Here is a 19,464-nt window from a genome sequence, read left to right as displayed (position 1 = left end):
CCCACTTGTACCCTCTCTGCAGACTAGTAGTGGCTCTGTGAACACAGCCTTGAGCTAGCAAGTGCACCTACAAGCTCAATACCTGCCAGGCAAGCTAAATTCACTGGCAGACGACCTAAGCAGAAATCTCATGGACCCACACGAGTGGAAACTGGAACCAAAAATATTCAACCTCTTGAGAAACAAATGGGGAAATCCAGAGATGGACCTGTTTGCCTCCCCACAGAACTACCAGTTGGACAAATTCTGCACAAGGACTTCCCACAGTCAGGCTTGGAAAGTGGATGCCCTGTCCTTTACCTGGGAAAGCCTCTTAGTTTTTATTCCTTTCCCCCTCTGCCTCTCCTCTCGTAGGTTCTGCTAAAGATCAAACAGGACAAACCAAGGACAATACTGATTGCACCAGACTGGCCATGCCAGCACTGGTACCCCCTCTTGTGCAGTATGACACTGCTGGAGCCATGGCACCTGCCTCAGACCCCTTCCCTGTTTTCCCAGCAGGAGGGCCAGATTCTGCACCCTCAGCTTCAAACCCTGAACCTTGCAGCTTGGCTAATTCCTTCAGCTCTCCAATAGCATCCCTCAGTAAGCAGGTGCTAGATGTCATTCTGGAGGCAAGGAGGCCTAGTACTAGAAAATCCTATGCTGAAAAATGGAAAAGATACTGTTCCTGGAGCCAGACTCGGGGGAAGGGCATAACGGTGCCCAGCTTACAGCATATTCTTCAGTAATTAACAGAAATGTTCCACAAGGCCCTTTCCTTCTAGTCAATTAAAATACATGCCTCTGCCATTTCAGTACATTATAACACTGAGCCACCCTTCTTCTCTCGCCCCCTGCTAAAGCAATTCCTCAGTGGGGCCAAAAATGTAAGACCCCCATGAGAGCCCCTACTCCAGCCTGGGACCTTAACTTTGTATTGGAAAAGCTCACTCTCCCTCCTTTTGAGCCAGCTGCAACTGCAGAGTTTAAATTCCTTTCTTGGAAAACAGCCTTCCTTCTAGCCATCACTTCAGCAAGAAGAGTCTGAATTACAGGCCATTATGGTAGTGGAGTCCTTCGTCATTTTCCATGCGACAGGGTGTCCCTCAGGACCAATCCTTCCTTTATGCCCAAGGTGGAGTCTAGTGTGGCCCTTTATCAGTCCATTCATTTGCCTACTTTTTTCCCGAATCCACAAAACGGAGAACGAATACTGCACTCTTTGGACTTGCACAGGCAACTTAGATTTTATTTGGACAGGACCAAGCCTCTCAGAAAATCTGAACAGCTGCTAGTTGGCTTTGTTACAGAGGCAGAGGGGAAGGACATTTCAAAGCAAACCATTTCTAAGTGGATATCCCATTGCATCCATTTCTGCTATAAGCACCATGGAAAACCTACCCCACAGGGGATAAGATCACATTCCGCCAAGGCTGCATCTACCTCTGCAGCCTTTCTCAGAGGTGTTCCTACCAGGGACATCCTAGAAGCTGCTACCTGGAGCTCTGTACATACCTTCACCAAGCATTACCACATACTTATTTTTTCTAAATCCAGAGCTGGTTTTGCCACTGCAGTCTTGCAGGGCTTAATAGCTGGCCCTAATGCTCTCTAACTTCCTCCTCCCTTCCTTAACTTTGGGAATCAACCCAAATGTAATGACTACAACAGTGAAACACGAAGAACATAGTACAGATGTTCGTCGTGTTTCACTGTTAGAATGATCACATTTGGATTATCTGCTAGTTGTAGCCCTCAGTTGGCCTGAGTAACAGTCTTGGGTCCTCCGTCGGTTGCTGTCTCTTACGTGATGTCAGGTCATCAGGGGTGTAAATCATACAGCCGACATCATTGCATCAGTCTTTCTTGCCGTGCAGTGCCCGAAGCAGAAGCATTTCGCAAGTGCCGGTCGACCAACTCCTGAAATTTTTGTTTTCGAGTTTCAGAACCAAAGTCTTCAACTTTGGTTCTTGTTTGGTGTAGTTAAGCTTTCTGGTGTATTTGCTTTTTGATGGAGGTGTAACATAATTGCTTTCCATTATTGGGGCACCTGACATCTGGGGCAAGAAAACCTTATGTAATGGTGTTGGCTGCATGTTTTATACCCCCTGATGACCTGACGTCATGGAAGAGGAGACAGCATCCGACGCAGGGATCCAAGGCTCTGGTATTCAGGCCTGCTGAGGGCTTACCTTCAGGCCGATGACCCAAATGTAATGACTGCAACAGTGAATACACACTTAACATCTACATTTATGGTAAGTGTAAACAACTGTACTTTTCTGTTTCAAGACAGCCGACGCAGGAGGAAAAATCTGTACTCTTGTATTTGGGCCAGCCGAGAGCTACCCAGCAGGGATAACCCACAAGTGATGACTGCAACAACGAATACACTCGAACATCTACATTTATGGTAAGTGTACACACAACTGTACTTTCTGTAGTTCTGAGGAATATTTTCCCATGAGCCACCCAAGAATTAGGTAGCTAGGAACGCGGTCCTATCAGTGAGAATAAAGATGAGATTGACAACATCACATGAAGTTATGTACTCACCATAACTTTCTGTGTACAAATTACTTTCCTTCAACATCATATTGATAAGTATCTTTCATAGCAGTAACTGCTTTTGTTTGCAAACTCTGAACGACAGCATTTAGCTGCAGGAATATGCAATGGCTGAGACTTCTGAATGCACTCCCTTGAAGATCTGGAGCTGAAATAAGGTGGCAACTTTTTCACAAAGCCAGATTTTGGTTACCAGTCTTGCTTTTCAGAGGCAATTTTGAAACTGGTTTACTTTTTGTGCCACATTCAGTTTAGTTGGAGGAAATTAAACTCATCTGTATGTAGTAAGACTAGTCAGCATGTTATAGTTTTTGATTGTTTTATTAATATGGCATGTAAATTTATTTGTTCATGTGGCATGCGGATAGAAAGACTTAAAAATGAAAATTAAGCGTATTACATTGCTGATCTTGTAGAAGCTTGGACTGTAGATGTTCAGGAGTGCAAACATTTCTCCTGTTTGGGCATTTTGAAAGACTTAACTTGTTTATAATTTTTCTAGATTCGTACCCGCGCAATCTCTGCTAAGTCAATGACATTGGTTAGCCCACTTCAGCTACTACTGTTTGCTTCCAAGAAGGTGGCATCTGATGGACAGTTGATCGTGTTAGATGACTGGTAAGCAGTTGGTTTAACTTTTCAGTTAAACTATAACCATAACAGTGGCTGTGGTTCCACTGAATTGTATGAATGTAGGTGTTTTTTTTTTTTTTTTTTTTAAAGGAAAACATTTAGAATATGATTGGTTGGGATTAGAGTGAAGTGGCTAGAAGCAATTCCATATTCAGAACACTGTCAGCAGGTCTTTTGTTCTGCTAAGTGTTGTCAGTAAGAGACTGACCCTCCGGTCAGGTGTCACTAACAATCTTCATAGGCTTATGCTTCTCCTTGCTGTCTGTTGAGAGCTCCTCTAAGGTCATTCAAGTCTCTTTCTAGGAAGTGTTGCTTACTTAACTTTTAATTTGCTTTGTGTTACTCTAGGTTCTGTATTGATAAAATGCAGTTTATAGCTTATATAAAGTTTAGAGTATTTTGCACTCTGTTCTTTGGAATGGAAAAGTTTCCTCAATGATTGAATCATAATTTGCCAATCTATTTCATAGAGAAGTGTCTAAGCTGGAAGGGGAGGAGGCGGTACCCAGTGCTTAATTGTAACCGTCCACAAGGTTCTGTGCCCTTTAGGATATGTTATTTCTGTGGAGAGAAGGATTTTGTCATTGATTAACTGGTTTAGCTCAGTGGATTCAGTAAATCATATTTTACCAAATCTCCCATTTGTTTTAGTGCTTCCATCGTGAACCTTTGTTTGCAGTGTTAGCATGCTTCCAATTTTTGCTTGGGATTAGATTCTGATAGATTATTTTGTGTAAGGTTCTTTCATTTATTATGAAGGATCACTTCCACAGCCTCTGAAAACATGTTGGCAATGAGCAACACAACAGGATTTCAAAAAGCACTAATCTCGTTTACTGAAAGGAAAGCCCTTCTGTACCCCCTCGTGTAGGGCCAAGTCTCCACATCATTGCCTCTATTTTTACCAACTGTGAGATCGCACCAGCCTAGGAGCCTTGAAAGGAAACTCTGAATTCAGTCTCCTCTGATTGTAATCCAACAGTTGTTGAATGTGTGACCAGGTTGGCTCTGATGTTCCATTAACACATAGAGGGTCTTCCTTCAACATTCAGAGCGTCACTGTAACATCTTTTAATCAACCATTGGTTTCCCTTTTCACCAGTGGTTCTTTTAATTGTATATCACATGAAGGGAGTGCCTTTTGGTGTGATATCTTAAGCAGATTGTGTTGGGGCTCTGAAGCAGCAGAGCAAAATTTACAGAACAGTGACTGAGCCCAGCATGCAAAGTAGTCTATGGGGAGGGGGGGGACACTAGGGATTGAGGGGCTGTGGATGGATCACCTTAAGATGCTCAGAACCATACGTGTAGTTTCACATCAGTGTGGTACAGCTATAGTGTAGTACTGGCTGTTTCAGTTTGTACCTGGGAGAAATATTTGGTTTCCTATGTCAAGTCACACACTCCTTCTGTGGTGGCACAACTTGCATATGTGTTTTGATAGCAGAGTAAAAAGTCCCTCTGAAGGTCACCAAGCAAGTACCTCAGCAAATATATTTATTTTTGCAAGTAAGTGATTTATGTGAAAACAGTGAAGTTCAGCTAATTGAAAGCGACATAGCAAGTTAAGGAACTTTGTGTTATGAAAATAAAAAGAAAACCCAAAAAGCAAATACACATTGTACAAATAAAATAAGTCAAATTTTAAACTACATTAAAGTAGGTCAATATCCTAAGATTAAGGCACACAGAACAAATGATGCCATCATGCTCCTACCAGTACATATGGAAATGTTCTGTTTCAGTAAGCCATTAGCTAAATGATCATGCTGCAGCATCAACTGAAGGACAAGACTTCTCATATGCTCATTTACAACACTTCAGCCACACCAAACTGAATGTAAGCCTCACAGGGACATGTGGGGAGAAGGGAAACCATTTTTAATGTTAGTTAACAAAGAATGTGAAGTTGTTAAATCTCGCCGTTTATTCTCACTGATGGGTTCGGAGCCGATCCTCTGCTCCGACATGGCTGATAGCAAGCTCAAGGTTTGCCAGTAGCTCGAGACCAAACCCCTTATCCCACAATGCACTGCTGGAATTACCTCGGATCTAGTTTGCCGCGGCAAGAGAGATTTCGGTGATCCAGCTAGCTCGGACCATTTTTGAGAAAAATTTCACAGCAAGTTTATAAAAAGTTTTCTTATTTGTTTAAAAATATAGTGCGTGTTACTACTGCTATATTTACTCTATAGTTAAATACCTTTAGATAGCATAAATAGTTTAAAAAGTTAGGGCCTTGTTGGCTTCTTGTTTCTGTGGGCCTTTAGCCCTTTTCTCTCTATTAATCTTTATAATAGGCTTTTTCTGTGGGCCCATTAGCCCCCTATATTTGTGTCTGTATTAGTGTGTGTGTATACATATATAGATATATAAATACTTTTATAGATAGTGTCTGGATTGGGCTTAGTTGTTTGTGGGTATAATCTACCTTTTTTGCAGGAGAAATCCCATCCTAAATCGGGATTAAAAAAATGCCCATATTGTGGGCAGAAAATGTCCGTCACTGACTGACGCACTCAGTGTGTCTACTGTCTAGGGGCTAAGCACCTCCAAGACACCTGCGGCATATGCCACTCCTTTTCTTCGAGTCCTCTTGGAGAGAAGGAGGAAACTTGGGGGATTACTACAGCAATCTCTTTCGGAAGTTTTGAGTAGCCATGAAGGGTACTAGTACGTCCTCCAAATCTTCAAAATCCAAGTCTTCAGATAAGGTCTCGAAAGAAGGAGGGTCATCGGTTCCACAGTCACCGGAACCGTGTGTACCTTTGATTCGGAGCCAGCTCTCTCTATTGAAGCTGGTCTCTGAAGTTCCTCCTTCACCTCTGCTCCAGTCAGCACCTTCAGTGCATTCAGCTAAGTCTTCAGTCTGCCTTTCAGATTTGGACATGGGTTGGCTAGTGCAGAAGCTTTTACAGGCACCAGGACTTGCCAAACTGTTGGCACCGACCAGCTCGTCTGTACCGTAGACCATGGAACCGGATTTGTCTACTCCTCCTCCGAGCAGTACTGGACTTTTGGAGCCGAAGGAAATTGGACCGATGGTGGTCGAACCCTTGGATCTGAAACCAGCACCGGTGTTATCGGCTCCATCTGCTCTGATGTCCTCTGTGCCAATCGAGGGCTGTAGGAGCTGACGCTCTCCCGTCGGGTCTGGGGAGGATAGTCGCACCGACTTGGTGCCAACTCTTCCTCTCGGGGCTTCAGCTCGGATGAGCTCGGCTCCTACTTCGGGCACGGAGCCCAGGGGTTCGGTGCGGGAGGATCGGACGGTACTCTGGGGTCCGTTTACTCCTCATCGGAGCCATGGTGCCTTCGATGCTATGAGGAGAGTTTTGTCTCCAAAGACAAAGTCAGGATCTGTTCAGGTTTTCCTCTCCCCTCAAGCTCCTGTCTGCTTCTTCGTCTACCGGTCCCTCTAACCGTAGAGACCACGAGCCTCAAGTACCCCCACAGGGCGTCCCCTGCTGTTCTGAGACCTCCCCAGATCCCCCCCACTGAGGAGGTGCCCAGGAAGAGACTGTGCAAGAGGAGGCACTTAGACTCCCCACGGGAGTCTTTGACATCTGATACGGACTTAGATGAGTCAGAAGGGTCCCCTCGATCCCCCTCTGAGGATATCTCCTTTGCAGAGATACTAGAGATTCTTAGTCAGAGGGGTGATTGGCAGTCCAAGACCCCTTCTGAGGATGAGTCCGTGCTCTTGAAGGCTTTTGGGTCTCAACCTTCCACTTGGGTGTCTCCGCCTTATGACGAGCTCATGGAACTGATCTCTCGTAAGGCGTTGGAGTCACTGGAGGCCATGGAACCTGTCCCTCGTAGACCCAATAAATTTATATCTGCTCCAGTGGACAAGCCATTTTTGACAAAGGAAGTGCCTGTCGATGCCATGATGGTAGCTGCAGCCACCAAAAAGGAAGTATCTGAGACATCCTCTTATATACATCCCCCTAACAGAGATTCTAGGGTTATGGATAGATATGGGAAGTGCATGTTTAGTTCAGCGACTTTCTCTGCACTCACTGAACTACTTAACCCATTTTACAAGACTGCAGAGAGACCTCCTGAAAGAGCTAGGAGATACTCTCCAGGGTACAGTAGCTGCAGGAGTGGCCGACAAAGTCAACGCCCAGCTCGCTACCCTAAACTCAGTGGTGAACTCGTCCATGCGTCTCATATCCTATGCAGCTGATGGTTCGAGTAGAGCCACTAGTTCAGGCATTGCTCTTCGAAGACAAGCCTGGATGCATCTCTGTTCCTTTGCGGGACCCTTTAAGTCTTCCTTTATTAATACCCCATTCGATGGCTCATCACTGTTTGTGCCCAAAGTAAAGGAAACTTTAAACGGGTATGAGCAGGAAGGCAAGACCTTATCTGCCGTTGGAGTCCATTTTTCGACCCCTACTCTGCTCTACCCCAAGGGCCCTAGGGGAGAGAAAATGTGGTTCCGAAAAACTCAGGCAGCCTTTTCAGGACACACTTGGAGAAACCCCCTCTAGAGGCCGAGGAGGGGGTTATAACGGAAGACGCCACCCCCGTGGCAGAGGGGGTCCGCAGCAACAGGGTGACAAGGGGTCAGTTCTCCGGTCAGTCCTATCAGCGCCCCTGAAAGGGGGCCCGACTGTTGGGCTCTGGAGGCAGTCAGGGGTCGCTTGTCTTTGTACCCAGAAGCCTGGCTAAACATAACATCACATACTTGGGTACAAAGCCTCATTTCCAGAGGATATTTCATACCGTTCTTTCCCCCTCCCATTCCTGTAAAGAAAATCCCAGATGTTCCACACAATTTCAGGGAACAAGCAATCGTAGAGGTCCACAGATTGCTAGAAAAAGTGTCCTCCAACCAGTCCCAGCAGACCAAGTTGGATTCGGAACTTACTCAAGATTCTTTTTGGTACCAAAGAAAACAGGGGACTGGAGACCTATCTTGGACCTCAACAGACTCAACCAGTTCGTAAAGAAAGAGAAGATGTTCTTCATCTCACATTGCTGCAGTCCTAACACTTGGGGGTAGTCCGCTGTCCCAGTCGGCCCGAATACCAAAGTATAAGGCTGACGTTGGTCAAGGCGCATTTGTCTGACATCAGGACGTCAGGGTACAAATGCGCATGACCGACGTCATATCCTCAGTCTTTTTTGCCGCATGGTCCGATGCAGAAGCAGTATTGCGAGTGCAGGTTGGCGTTCTGAAATTTTCTGAAGTCGGAGTTTCAGACCGAATCAAAGTTGGCTAAGTACCCCGTTGGGGAATATTTTGGTTTTTTCTTGCCTCAGTATTTAACCGGATGTCAGAAAAAGTGAATAACTGTATTTCTTGTGGGAAACAGATACCTCATAGAGATTACCATACATTGTGTATACCTTGCTTAGGGCCTGAGCACGACGTTGTTGGCTGTCGCTCTTGTGCTAGATTTAACAAACGCACTATTAAGAGAAGATTAGATTGTGCCAGGTTAGTTTTTGGGAAGCGTTGTAATTACAACATGCCGTCGGATGCTCCGCCCGCTTCGTCTAAAAAGCGCAAAGACAAAGCAGCGAAGCCTAGGGTAGAAGAACCGTCTGTCCCGGACGTCGGTTCTTTAGAGGGCTCGGTGGAGCCGGTGGTTCTACCAGAAGTTCCTTTGGATTCTCAGGGAGAGACTTTACTGTTACAAGATGTGTCCTCTCAGGAGGTAGGCCAGGCTGAAGGGGCTTCTCAGGTAGCTGTTCTCCCCCTTCCTAAGGTGGTTAGGCCTCCCTTCTGTTTCCAAGGCTCCTTCTAGAGGCCGGCCAGGGTTAACTTCAGTGGGGGTCTCCCCTAGTTCTTCAGGGTCTCTGCCTAAGAAACATATGCTTAAAATGGCAGAAGATTTGATTACTATGATTAGAGGTTCTTTACCCCCCCCTGATAAGAGGCCTAGGGTGGAACCTGAGCTTGAGAGTTTTGAGCAGTGTTCGGAGGCTTCTGAGTCTTCGGCTGAAGACTTGCAGGAGTATCCTCCTTATTCTGATGTAGATGACTCTACACCTTCGGCTTCTCCTCCTGAGGATTTTTCTTTTTCAGAGACTCTTCATTCCATGAGGGAGCATTTTAAATGGGAAGGTCAAGATTTCTCTGATTCTAGGAAAAGGCTTAGGGAATTTTTGTTTCTACCCCAGCATAGGCCTTTAGCTATACCTCCTGTTCTGGATGTGGTAGAGGATGTTTTTGCAGAGGCTTCCCTGAACCCTGATTCTTTGCCTCCTGCCCCAGTTAAACCGGACAGGTATTATAGGGTGCCTGAAGCTCATAAGTATCTTTTTAAGAGTCCTAGGGCAGACCCAGAAACTGTTTCTCAGGGCCTAAAGGGTTAAGGCTTCTGTTGTTAAAAATCCTGTTCCTTCCGATAAAGAGGCAAGGGCTTTGGATAGATGGGGAAAAAGGTGTATACTTCTTCCACTTTAGCCATGAGGGCTTTGAATTGCCAGTTTCACATGTTGAAATACCAAAATTATCTCCTTTCACAATTGAAGTCTAAGGTAGATGCTCTGGCGGAAGGTATTGAGTGTAAAGAGTTGCAGGATTTGGTTCATGTTTCTGAACAGGTGGGTAAGCATTCCTTGCAATGTGGTTTTGATGCTGTACAGGCCTCTTCGAGGGTGGCAGCCACTGGTTCTGTTCTTCGCAGGCACGCCTGGCTGAGGGATCAGAATTTAGCTGAACATGTAAAGACAAGGATTTTAGATGCTCCTTTACAGTCTGATGTGTTGTTTGGTGCGCCTGTGGAAACAGTTTTAAAGAAAATGGAGGACAAGGCTAAGTCTATGCAGACTGTTAAAGATTTTTTGCAGGTTCAGCCTCCAAAGTTTAGTAGAAATTGGCCTACTAAGGGGTGGACTTATCCTTCTTATGATTCTCAGTCTAGGGGTAGATCTAGACGTGGTAGGGGCAGAGCTCAAGGTTCTTTTAGGCCTAGAACAGGCAGTTCGCCTGCCCAGTCTTCTGGTGAGGGCAGGGGTCAGTCCTTTCGTAAGCAGACCCAATGACTTGCCTTTTCAGCTGCCAGAGCCTTCTCGTCTGGCAGCACCTTTGGGAGGAAGGCTGGCACTTTTCAAAGAAAATTGGAGTGTTATTACCCAAGACAGATGGGTATTGGATATCGTTCACCACGGTTACAGGTTTTATTTCCATACCTTGCCTCCATTCAAAGGCATGCCAGACATTCCTCCTATACAAAGAAAAGAGGCTCACAAGCAAATTTCTCTGTTGCTCCAGATAGGGGCCATTCAGCCGGTTCCTGTGCCAGAAAGGGGCCTAGGATTTTATTCTCGCCTGTTCCTAGTACCAAAAAGGGGAACACGTGGAGACCAATTTTGGATTTGTCTATCCTCAACACTTATTTGGACATTCCCAAGTTCAAAATGTTGACGTTACAACAGCTTTTACCTCTGCTGGGCAAAGATCACTGGATGGTAACTTTAGATATCAAGGAGGCTTACCTTCATGTGCCTATCAGACTCAGTTGCAGGAAGTATCTGCGTTTCGAGCTGGAAATTCACATTATCAGTTCTCTGCATTGCCCTTTGGCTTATCTACTGCCAGAGTATTCACAAAGTTCTGGCTCCAGTTGTAGCTTTTCAGGCTAAAAGGAATACAAATCTATCCTTACTTGGACGACTGTCTGATTCTGGCTCAAGAAAAGGACGAGCTTCTTCAGCATCTGGAATATGTGATAGCAGTGCTAAGATGCCTGGGGTATTCTGTGAACGAAATAAAGTCCAGTCTAGTACCCTCTCAAGACATGTGCTTTCTGGGTGTGAGACTGAATACAGCAGCCCAGATGGTCTTTTAACCCCGGACAAACAAAAGAGTCTATCCCTTTACTTCCATCAACTATCTCATCAGTCCGTGCTGACTGCAAGGACAGTCCTTCAGGCATTAGGGTTCATGGCATCTTGTATTCTGGTGCTTCCCAATGCCAAACTGCATATGAGGAAGCTGCAATGGTATCTAAAAATGTATGGACACAGCACTGCCAGGATTTGGACACTGTCATTCCAATAATACCTTGCATTCAAAAGGAATTTTGTGGTGGGCTCAGGAATGTCACCTAAACAAGGGACTCTCTGTGACCCGGCCAGAGGCGAGTCAGATTCTAACGACAGATGCCTCAGACATAGCTTGGGAGCTCATCTGAATGGAAAGTGGATACAAGACAAGTGGCCTGCCAGACTACAGCATCTACATATCAACATGAAGGAGATGTTAGCAGTCCAGTTTGCATTAATGGCTTTCAAGGAGTTACTTCTTCCAGGGCAGGTGTTGATTCTAACAGACAACACTACTGTCATGTGGTACATCAACAAGCAAGGGGGAACACATTCTTATCCTCTATGCAGGCAAGCAATGATTTTGTGGGAGACTGCGCTCAGCTTGCAGCTAAATCTACAGGCAAGGTTTCTGCCAGGAGCACAGAACTCCTTAGCAGATGTGTTAAGCAGGCAAATCATGGATCCCCACGAGTGGAAACTGGATCTTCATCTATTTCGACAATTGACAGTGTCCTGGGGAACTCCAGACATAGATCTGTTCGCTTCTCCACTAAACCACCAGCTGCCAAAGTTTTGCACGAAAAGGTTTCATCACACAGCTTGGAAAGTGGATGCTCTTCGTTCAGTTGGGAAAATCTTCATGTGTATGCCTTTCCACCTCTGCCTCTCCTCCCAAAGGTACTCCTAAAGGTCAGACAAGACAAGCCAAGGATGATTTTGATAGCTCCAGATTGGCCTCGCAACACTGGTACCCATTACTGAGGAATCTGGTAAGGAAGCCTCCATGGCCTTTACCTTTAATTCCACACCTTTTGTCTCAGAGGGACGGTCATCTCCTCAATGTCAAGCTTCACTCTCTTCATCTAACAGCCTGGCATATTCTGTTTTGAACCACAGCAGGTCTCAACTTCCTCAACAAGTTTTGAATGTGATTATGGAAGCCAGAAGGCCTAGTACACGTAAAGTGTATGCAGAAAATGGAAGAGATTTTTATTTTGGAGTGCAGCAAAGGATTTGGATGTTTCAGAGCCTAATTTGAGTGTGGCTCTTCAATATCTTACTGAGTTATTGGACAAAGGTTTGTCTTTCTCTTCCATTAAGATTCATGCTGCAGCAATTTCAGCTCACTATGATTGTGACCCACCATTGTTTTCTCATCCTTTGTTCAAGCAATTTCTTAGAGGGGCAAAGAATATAAGACCCCCGTAGAGCTCCTACTCCTGCTTGGGACCTCAATTTTGTGTTGGAGAAACTTACTCTACAACCTTTTGAGCCTGCGGCTACTGCTGAATTGAAATACTTGTCATGGAAGACTGCTTTTTTGTTGGCCATTACTTCTGCAAGAAGGGTTTCTGAATTGCAGGCCCTTATGGCGGTTGAGCCTTTTCTGATTTTTCATAAGGATAGGGTATCATTACGCACTAATCCTTCATTTATGCCTAAGGTGGTTTCTAGTGTGGCTTTAAACCAAACTATTCATTTGCCTACTTTTTATGCAAATCCCCAAAATAAGGGGGAAAAGATTTTGCACACTTTAGATGTACACAGGCAGTTGCGTTATTATTTAAACAGGACTAGGGATTTTAGGCAGTCTCAGCAGTTGTTTGTTTCTTTTGCTTTGAGTTCCCAGGGCAAGCCTGTGTCAAAACAAACTATATCTAAGTGGATTGGGTTTTGCATTGCATTCTGTTATTCCCATCATGGCAAGGAGATTCCAGCTGGGATTAGGCCTCATTCCACGAGGGCTACTGCCACTTCAACAGCATTTCTAAGGGGGGTGGCAACTAAGGATATTTTGGAGGCAGCTACTTGGAGTTCAGTGCATACTTTCTCCAAGCATTACCACCTTCCTCTCTATTCTAAATCCAGGGCTGGTTTTGCCACTGCTGTGTTGCAGGGCATTTTGGCAGCTCCTTCTTCATTATAGTTTAGCCATCCTCCCTTACCTCTGCTTTGGGATTCTACCCAAGTGTTAGGACTGCAGCAATGTGAGATGAAGAACATAGTACAGTTTTGTACCTACCATAAATGTAGATGTTCAAGATCCACATTGCTGCAGTCCAATTTACTCCCTCCTTCCCTCTGTGTTTAGGGGTGGTTGTGTGGGTGGGGTTCTATTTTTGTAAATTTGTATATATTGTACATATATTAGGTACAGGAGTGTTTGGTGTTTTTTGGTTTTGGCCTTATCTTTTTAGGGTCTTCTGACATCTGGGGCAAGAAAAGACTGAGGATATGACGTCGGTCATGCGCATTTGTACCCTGACGTCCTGATGTCAGACAAATGCGCCTTGACCGACGTCAGCCTTATACTTTGGTATTCGGGCCGACTGGGACAGCGGACTACCCCCAAGTGTTAGGACTGCAGCAATGTGGATCTTCGAACATCTACATTTATGGTAGGTACAAAACTGTACTTTCCGAATGGTCATGCTTCAGTCCATTCTTCCCTTCTTAGGGAAAGGCGATTGGATGTGCTCCATAGATCTCAAGGACGCGTACTATCACATAAAGATGAACAGACGCTCCAGAGATCATCTGCGCTTCCGGCTGGGAGCCAATCATTACTAGTTTTGATCCCTGTCCTTTGGTCTCACGACTGCCCCCAGTGTGTTCACCAAATGCATGGCAGTGGTCACGGCTCACCTGAGACGTCTAGGATTCCAGGTGTTTCCATACCTAGACGATTGGCTCCTCACCGCTACCACCAGGCATCAATTGACTCGGGCAACACAATACACTCTGACACTCTGCCATCAATTAGGCATTGCAATCAACTTCGAAAAGTCTGCCTTATCGCCATCGCAGCATACTGTTTTTATAGGAGCAGAGTTAGATACCTCAACTACCACTCTACGTCTCCCTATCGAAAGAGTCTCTCTTCTCCGCCAAAATGTCAGCTCACTGGTGTCAAAGAACAAAGCTACAGCAGCGGAGGTATTGAAAGTACTAGGTTTGATGGCAATCCTGGCTATACCACTCGTAAGGCTGCATATACGAATCCTTCAATGGCTCCTCTTCGCTCCGTGGTCTTACCAGAAACTACCAATGCACCACATGATTCTTATCACGGATTCTTGCAGGAGAGACCTTCGGTGGTGGTTGACGTCTCTTCATGTCATGATCAGAAGACCCTATGTTCTCCACCCCCCCCCCCGTAGCCACTGTGACCACAGACGCTTCCCTGATATGGGGGGGGCATTTTCAGGGAAAGACTGCCCGAGGCACATGGACAGATCAAGAATCACATCTGCACATCAATGTTCTAGAGTTGAGAGCGGTACTTCTGGCATTGCAGTATTTTCAGGACTCTCTCCCTCTATGGACTATTGCAATTCAGACTTGACAGCATGTCAGTAGTCTGGTACTTGAACAAGCAGGGTGGAACCACGTCTTACCCCCTTTGTCGAGAAGCCCTCAGGGTCTGGCAATGGGCTGTCGTCCCAGCGTTTTTTGTTAGCAATACACATCCCAAGGAAATCCAACGTGATAGCGGACAAGCTAAGCAGGGCAATATTACTCCCTCACGAGTGGTCTCTCAAACAACAGGTTGCGGAGTTGATTTTCCGCAAATGGGGCCAGCCTTGCTGCGACCTTTTTGCCAGCCACATCAGTTCAAAATGCAGAAGCTACTTTGCCCTAATACCACCTCCTGGTCAACCCCCGAGAGATGCACTTTTACACGATTGGCCCCCAGGTCTCCTTTATGCATTTCCACCCTTCCCATTAATACCCAGATTCTTACAGAAAGTAAAATCACTGGGAAGGACTGTTATACTCATAGCCCCCTACTGGCCTCGACAGGTTTGGTTTCCGTTTCTCCACCATTATCTATTGGAAGATCCATGGATCCTGGACCCAGTTCCAGACCACCTGACTCACCCGTCAAGGGACCTTCATTCTTCTCTGCAGTCCCTGAAACTGACTGCTTGGCTAATCCACTTCCCCTAATTGCCAGGCTTCATTCAATTTCAGAAGATGCACGACACATTCTCTTGTCTTCTCACAAGCCATCTACCAGGAAATTATATGGCAGTAAATGGAAAAGGTTCTCATTTTGGGCTAACGCTCAGAACATTGACCCTTTCCGAGCTTCGCTATACTAGATTTTGGAATTTTTGACAAAATTTTTTAAGGAAGGGGCAGTAGCTGCTACAGTTCGAGTTCAGTTAGCAGCTATCTCAAATTTTCACCTTGGTGGCTCAAATATGAGCCATAAATTATCTAAAACCTTCCTTAAAGGCGTTCTTCATATGAGACTTCCGATCAAAATTCCCTGTTCTCCCTGGAGTTTAAACTTTATGCTGTCTCAAATTATTCTTCCTCCTTTTGAACCAGCTACTTCTTGTGATTTAAAATTCTTATCCTGGAAAACGATATTTCTTGTGGCCATTACGTCTGCCCGCAGAGTGTCAGAACTTCAAGCATTGTCTATCAGACCACCCTACATGATCTTCCATGCTGATAGAGCATCTCTCAGAACAAACCCTTCATTTTTACCTAAAGTCTGTTCTGAGTCAAATATCAGTCAGGTAATTGAACTGCCAGTCTTTTTCTCCAACCACTCTAGCAAATTAGAATATATGCTGCACAAACTTGATGTTCACAGACAGCTCAGATTTTATCTTGACAGAATTAAGGATATTAGGAAATCAGACCAACTTTTTGTGTCTTTCTCAGAATCAAGAAAAGGCAATCCAGTGGCTAAAACAACCTTATCTAAATGGTTATCCGATTGTATATCCTTTGTTTATGCAAATGCGAGCATGCCTTTAATGCACAAACCAAAAGCTCATTCTAACAGAGCTGTCTCTACCTCTTCTGCTTTTCAAGCTAAATTGCCTCTTGACAATATTTGCACTGCAACCACTTGGTCTAAGCCCCATACGTTTATTACACATTACAAAGTAGATAAGGCTTCAAGGGACAGGTCTTCCTTTGGTTCTGCAGTACTGAAGAACATACTCCCATGAGTCACCCAGGGTTGAGGGTGCTAGGGACACTACCCATCAGTGAGAATAAATGGCGAGATTTAACAAATTCGCATATAGAAGTTATGTACTTACCATAACGTTCCATGGGAGTTTATCTCGCCTTTATTCTCATGTCTCTCCCTCCTTCCACTTCCTGGCTTACTGTTGACTTAGAGGCTAGTGCCATCCTGGTTATTCAGTATTTCTTCTTCCCCTTTGGGAAGTGTTCTTTGTAGATGTATATATATGAGGGTATGTATATGTTGTATATGTGTATATATGTATATACTGATGTTCATCGTGCATACAGCTGCAGTCATAACAGATGGGTTATCCTGCCATCAGGCGGGTCCTCGGTCGGCCGAATTTCAAAGTCTAGGTCCGGCGTCGGTTGTCGTCGCTTCTTCCCTGACGTCAGTGCGGCACGGGTATAAAAGAACCAGCAGACGCCATTTTTCTCCAGTCTTTCTTGCCGTGCGGTGCCCGAAGCAGAAGCAGTTCGCAAGTGCCGGTCGGCCAGCTCCTGAGGTTTATGAAAATTTTTCAGCCGAAGTCGTCTTGAAAGCTAAGTACCCCGTTGTGGAAACTTTTCTTGCCTCAGACCGATGTCAGACAAAGTTAATAATTGCATTTCTTGTGGGAAGCAAATACCGCATAAGAATTTCCATTCCTTCTGCATTCCTTGCTTAGGTCCGGACCACGACGTCTCGGCCTGTCGTTTTTGTGCTAGATTCAACAAACGCACTATTAAGCGTCGGGCGGAGTTCGCCCAGCACTATTTTGGTAAAAAAATGTAATTACATTATGTCGTCGGATACTCCGACTCCAGTTGAGTAAAAGACGCAAAGATAAGGACCGGCATACGAGGTCCGTGACTTCTACCGACACCACGCTAAAGCCGGCTACAGGTGCTCCGGTTCTCAGCGAGGCGCCTACGCAGCCCCTGAGTACCGATGATGCTTCTTTAGCGGTGTCTTCTGTGCCTGAGGTCGCAGGCTCCTCGGCCCCACTCCGACTACAGATACCGACGCCACTCTTGGCGGGGAAACTCAGAATTTAGACAGACCTGCCAGGTGTCTTCAGCCCTGCCTCTTTTTCCATTAAGGCTTTCACAAAATCTCAAGCAGCCATGAAAACTAGAAGACAAGCTCCACAGAGCCCCTCTCAAGGCCCCATGCCTAAAAAATAGATGCTCAAAATGGCAGAGGATTTGATTACTCTTACCAGGGGTTCTCAACCAAAAGGCCCAGACTGGAGGAAGACTACCCTTCCTCAGACCAAGCCTCTATTACCTCAGAACATTGAGGACCAGGAATATTCATATTCCCCTTTTGAAGATTCTGATGCTGAGGAGTCCATTCCCTCGGTCTCCCCCCTGAGGACTATTCCTTTGGGGAAACCTTACATACCTTGAGGGAATGAAGGCCAGGATTACTCAGATTCCAAGAAAAGGCTCAGGGATTTTCTCTTGCTTCCTCAGCACAGGCCTCTGGCTATCCCTCCTGTTTTGGATATATTAGATGATGTGTACACAGAAGCCAGCCTCAACCCAGATTCTTTACCCCCTGTATTACCGGGTTCCGGATTCACACCAATTCCTATACAAAAGCCATGCTGCTGACCCAGAAACTATTTCACAGGGTCCCAAGGGAATTAAGGCCTCTACTGCCAAAAACCCATTACCTTCAGAGAGGGATTCCAGAGCTTTAGAAAGGTGGGGGGGGGGAGGTATACACCTCTGCCACTTTAACCATGAGGGCATTAAACTGTCCGTTCCATATGTTGAAGTATCAACAGTTTTTGTTATCTCAGTTGAAAAGCAAAATGACACAACCTGAACTACCAGATTTAAAGGAGTTGCAGGATTTGTTGCATAGTGCAGAGCAAGTGGGTAAACATACCTTGCAATGTGGTTTTGATGCTTTAGAGGCCTCATGTAGAGCTGCTGTTACAGGGTCTGTCATACGTAGACATGCTTGGTTCAAAGAGCAAACCTTACCAGATCATGTCAAAGCTAAGTTACTAGATGCACCTCTTCAAAAAGATGTATTGTTTGGTGTTAAAGCTGAGGAGGTACTAAAGAAAATGGAGGAAAAGGCAAGATCAATGTAAACAGTGAAAGATTTCCTACAGGTACAGCCTCCACGTTTCAGCAGAAACTGGCCTTCAAAAAAATTGGTCCTTTCCAGCCCCGGACAGACCTCAGAGGTAGATACAGGCACCCGAGGGGTAGAGGGCAATCTCAAGGATCATTTAGAGCCAGACAATGGCAAGCACCTACACCAAGAGGTGGAGAAGATAGATCACAGCCATTCAGAAAGCAGACACAATGACTTTCCCCTTTGCATGCCAAGCAAAGCTTTAATGGCAGCACCTTTAGGCAGAAAACTGGCATTATTTTCAAAAAATTGGCATATTGTCACAAAAGACAAATGGATCCTGGACATTATAGACAGAGGCTACAGATTCCACTTTCACACCCTTCCAAAATGAGAGGCATGCCAAACCTGCCACAAAATCAAAGGGCAGAGGCACAAAAACAAATTTCAGCTCTCATGGACATGAAAGCTATTCAAGAGGTACCTGCAAAAGAACAGGGTCAAGGTTTTTATTCCAGACTATTCCTGGTACCAAGGAAGGACAAAGATTGGAGACCTATTTTGGACCTATCCATCCTAAACACATACTTACTGCACTCAAAATTCAAGATGCTGACATTACAGCAGCTTCTTCCCATGCTGGGCAAGGAGTCTTGGCTGGTAACATTGGACCTCAAGGAGGCATACCTGCATGTCCCAATCAGACAAGATTGCAGAAGATACCTCAGATTTCTTGCAGGTTCAACCCATTATCATTTCTCTGCATTGCCCTTTGGCTTATCTACTGCGCCCAGAGTGTTTACGAAATGCCTGGCATCAGTAATTGCCTTCTGCAGACTTCAAGGGATGCAAATATACCCATATCTGGACGACTGCCTGATCCAAGCGGACAGCAAGCACATACTTCTGAAACACCTGGCCTTTGTAATAAAATTGTTGAACTTTCTGGGATACACAGTCAACAAAAAGAAATCAAAACTAATACCCTCTCAAGCAATAATTTTCCTGGGTGCCAGCTTGAATACAAACACCCAGATGGCCTACCTCACGCCAGAGAAGCAAGGGCAACTATCTCAATACTTCAAAAAAATGGCATCCTTCACCAGGCTTGACTGCAAGGAAAGTCCTGCAGGCTCTGGGATTCATGGCATCTTGCATCCTACTGATCCCATATGCAAAGCTGCATATGAGGAAACTTC

The 19,464-nt window shown here is 45.3% G+C and overlaps 1 protein-coding gene across 1 annotated transcript in view; it reads left to right on the top strand.

The window, feature by feature from the left end:
- Nucleotides 1-19,464, top strand: part of DHX9 (DExH-box helicase 9) — a 1,660,482-nt gene that overhangs the window by 1,628,115 nt on the left and 12,903 nt on the right. Inside the window, exon 24 of the mRNA XM_044086769.1 lies at nt 3,053-3,168. Coding sequence (XP_043942704.1) covers nt 3,053-3,168 — 116 coding nt within the window. The remainder of the gene's footprint in view (nt 1-3,052; nt 3,169-19,464) is intronic.

Source organism: Protopterus annectens, chromosome 10.part0 (genome assembly GCF_019279795.1).
Source record: "Protopterus annectens isolate FY-2018-M chromosome 10.part0, PAN1.0, whole genome shotgun sequence".
NCBI classification, from domain to species: Eukaryota; Metazoa; Chordata; order Ceratodontiformes; family Protopteridae; genus Protopterus; species Protopterus annectens.
Note: the sequence above shows the minus strand (reverse complement) of the source record. Positions and strands in the feature narration are given on the sequence as shown.